This window comes from Apis dorsata, unplaced genomic scaffold, assembly GCF_000469605.1.
Source record: "Apis dorsata unplaced genomic scaffold, Apis dorsata 1.3 scaffold_34, whole genome shotgun sequence".
Taxonomy (NCBI): Eukaryota; Metazoa; Arthropoda; class Insecta; order Hymenoptera; family Apidae; genus Apis; species Apis dorsata.
In genome coordinates, this window is record NW_006263336.1 from 566596 (window position 1) to 570590 (window position 3995).

At 20.7% G+C, this 3995-nt stretch overlaps 1 protein-coding gene across 1 annotated transcript; it reads right to left on the reverse strand.

The window, feature by feature from the left end:
* Positions 1-1656: 1656 nt before the first annotated feature.
* LOC102679000 (oxysterol-binding protein-related protein 8-like) lies at positions 1657-3988 on the reverse strand (the record flags this gene model as incomplete). The annotated part of the gene is made up of 6 exons (XM_006608373.2): positions 1657-2490; positions 2591-2760; positions 2950-3117; positions 3208-3456; positions 3549-3674; positions 3734-3988. Coding segments are annotated over 6 exons (1200 nt in total), but the record flags the coding sequence as incomplete, so codon positions are not given.
* Positions 3989-3995: the final 7 nt, after the last annotated feature.

The following is a 3995-nucleotide window of genomic DNA, read 5'->3' on the forward strand; positions in this document are numbered from 1 at the left end:
AATTTATAATATAAGAATATTAGATATTAAGATAATCATTCTTTCAATATTTCAATTTTTGTATTTGATAATTTTAATACTTAAAACATCAAATTATCATAAAAAATTCAAATATTTCAATATTTATAATTTTTTTAACTTAAATTTAAATATGTTGTAATATAAAAATATCAGGTACTCTATGGAAAATATTTTACAATGTGATAAATATTACAAAAAATAATTAATCAATATTAATATAATCTAATAAAATTTTTTTTTTCTTGATATTAAATTTTTATCCAGATATATCAAAAAACACTTAATTTTAACAATGAATTTATAATAATAATATATGTAAAATTAAATAATAGAAATAGTGTAAACAGGAAACAAGTCTAAATTTTTGTGCAAAATAAATTAGATAGATAAAACTATATTTAAATATCAATTTTTTTTAAATATCCAATAAATAAATTTAAATTATGAAATTTAATAATTTATATATGAATTTATGTAAAAAAATAAATTTAGCTAATTGCAGTATTTTAAAAAATTGTGAGTGAATACTTTGTAATTTTTATATAAAGATTTTTATATAAATAGAAGTAGATAGAGATATATAATTAAGGAATGTTTCATTCATTTAAAAAAAAAAAACATATCTAATGAAATTAGACTTTAATAAATTGTATCAAATATGTGTCATCAGTAAAAAAATATATGTTAATATATATTATTAGAAATATTAGAAAAACAAACAATTTTTATCAAAAAGAATTATAACATGATGCTAAAATTTTATATAATATGTAGATTATATTAGTATTTATAAAAAGAATAGTTTTACACTAATAATAAATGCTTCATTATTTATAAAAAGTTTTCTATTATTTGTTTGATTAAAATATAATATATAATATTAATCAAAATGAGAGGGATATTTGGATACTAATTTTTCTTTTTTTACAGAAGAAAAAAAAATTAATTGTTACTTGAATGTTTTATCTTGATATACTAATATAAAAAGTCAATTTAAAATTTATATAGAATTGATACAGAATTAATGATATATTTGTTGTATATATTATCGATATTTAGCTTGATATGACATAGTTAACTTTGAAAATCATCCATTATAAATTGTTATTTTAATAATATAATTACTAATATATAATGTTCAAGATATACTTTTATTATTATATTTAATTAATTTTCAAAATAAAATTTGAAAATAATAATATCTCAAGAAATATTAATAATAAATTATAAAATACAATTTTATAAATATATTTATAAAATTATATTATTATATTTGTAAATATATTTAAAAATTTAAATTATTAAATAAAAATATTATTAATAAAAATTACTCTAAATATAAAAACAGTTTCTATCCAAATGCATCATAATATATTTATCAATATAAAGATGCAAATAATACAAAATAAATTTATGGATTTAAATTATGTATTAATATTTTGGACGTATTCTTATTTCATACGCGAATAATTATTAAAATTTGATTTTTACTTTATAAGGAATTTATTTTTGTTAATACCAATAAAACTGATGACTATTTAATATTTTCAAGATACAATTTCTTGATAGCCACTATAAAATTGAATTTATTCTCTAAATTGAATTTATTATATTTCTCTTGAAACTGCAATTAGCTTTGTTTTATATCGCGATAATTCCAAGATAATCAAATTCATAGTAATGTACATGTTACATTACTATATTTTTATAGTAATCTTATTATTATCATAAATACACTTTACTATTGAGCGCCTGCAATAAATACTACAACATTATTAGAATTTCTGAATAAATATATAATTATTTTCTTGTGCATTAGCACATAAAATATTATATACATAAGCTCAAAAAAATTTAATTCTTTTATCATGTTTGTTAATTGTTGTGAAAAACAATTAACAAAGACTAAAAATATTACATTATTATATAAGTAATTACTAGAACAGGCTAAATTTATATAATGAATGTATCATCAGTAATTAAAATAACAAAAGCTAAATAACATTGCACTGTGATTGACCTGAATATATATGTTTATATCTGTAACTTTTTTACTCTATTTTTTAATGCATTAATAAAAAACAACGTGTTTTTTACTTCCATCAAAAATACGTTTGAATTAACTATTTTAAATTTCAAAACTTTTCAAGATTTTTTTTTACACAGAAGCTGATAATTCGAATTGAGATAAGATAAATAATATATACAATTTATACTACGATCTTATTAGCATATTTTCAACCTCCACTAGATTCGTCGGTCCATATTTTTACAAAGTATTGTACAGAAAAAACTATTACAATAACAAGAATCGTATCTATGAAGCTTTTCAACATATTTATACTATGATATTGATCACCCTGTTCTCTTTGTCTTATAGCAAGTTGCTCTAATATATGTTGTATACGATTTAATTTATCACCATATTCTAACATTTGTCGTTCTAATTCTTTAATAACATCTATAATCCTGAAAATACAATATCTTTTTGATTAGAATTTATTAGAAATATCGAATATTATTGTAATAAAATTGTAATAAAAAATTGAAAAAATATTAAATAATTTACCTTGCAGTAGAGCGTTTCCTTTTACCTATTGATTGACTAGAATCTGAATGTACCTCTGCAGAGGAACTTCCAGAATCATGAGCAGTTTCTGCTAAATTATTAGATAATTGTCTTTTAGAAGATTTTAATACAGAAAGTGATGAACGTGATTCAGCTTGAAGAAGTGGAACCTGTAACATAAAATATATATTTTCAAAATATCTTATTTTGTATAAGAAAAAGTGAAATGAATTATTCTTTGATATACAATTAATAATTAGAAACGATTTTAATATTATTTACGTTACATGTTAAATTATTAAAATATAAAATAAATTATTAGGATGCAATTTATTTTATTAATTTTTACATTCTTATACCTGTGTTTGTGGTTCAGTAGAAACGATACTGCCAGTACGCATAATCGGTGTCTTGTGTCTAGTTTTTGTACGTACTATATAATCTTGTTCATATTGTACAACATCATTTCTAGGATCCCATGGTCGAACATCTGCATGTCGATAAACCCAATTACCAGTTATAATATCCTATTGATATGAAAAAATGATATTTTTGAATAGTTTATTTTTGAATATTTTTGAAAATTTCAATTATTTAATTTTATTAATATATAATACCTGAACAAAGTGTTTAGGAACCCATTCCTGTCCTTTAAGTTTTCGTTCTTTAGCACGCTCTCTCTGAGCTTCTTCTAATTGAGTTTTTGCTTCAGTGGCAGCAATTTGATCGTCTCGATTGATTGCTTGCGTAACATCATACCATAATTTCTCACTTTCCCACAGACCTTGATGTTCCAAAGGTACAGTATATTTTTTTAATCTTCTTTTACGTACTTCTGGAGTAGGATTAAAAAATACATTTTCTTGCTGTAAAATTAAGTAATATAATATTGATTTATTATAATAAATAATTCATAGATAATAAATAATACAAAATTCTATTATCTGATTAGACATACTCCTGTTCTTTTATCAGTAATTAATATTTGACCATCCCAATAGCCTGATATAATAGCAAGAGTTTCTTTGCCTAAACGTATTCCTCCTGTAACTTGATTCATTTGTTCTGCACCTCCAAGAAATGGCTATTGAATAAATGATTAATTAATTTTATTTATTATTTTAATTTTGTATTCCATATTACCTTAAGTTTAAATTCCAATTCAGTATGATAACCTGTTTTCTCGCAATTTATATGAATTTTTCCACCTAATTCCATTGATAATGTACCCATAAGAATTCCTTTACAATGAGCATAAGGTATTGTCATTGTATAATCTTCTCCCCTAGGTAACATTGTTAATATGGCAACACCATCTAGAACTGCTGATGTTGAATTTCCTGAGAAATAAAAAAAAAAAAATATATATATATATATATATATATATATAAATATATATATATAT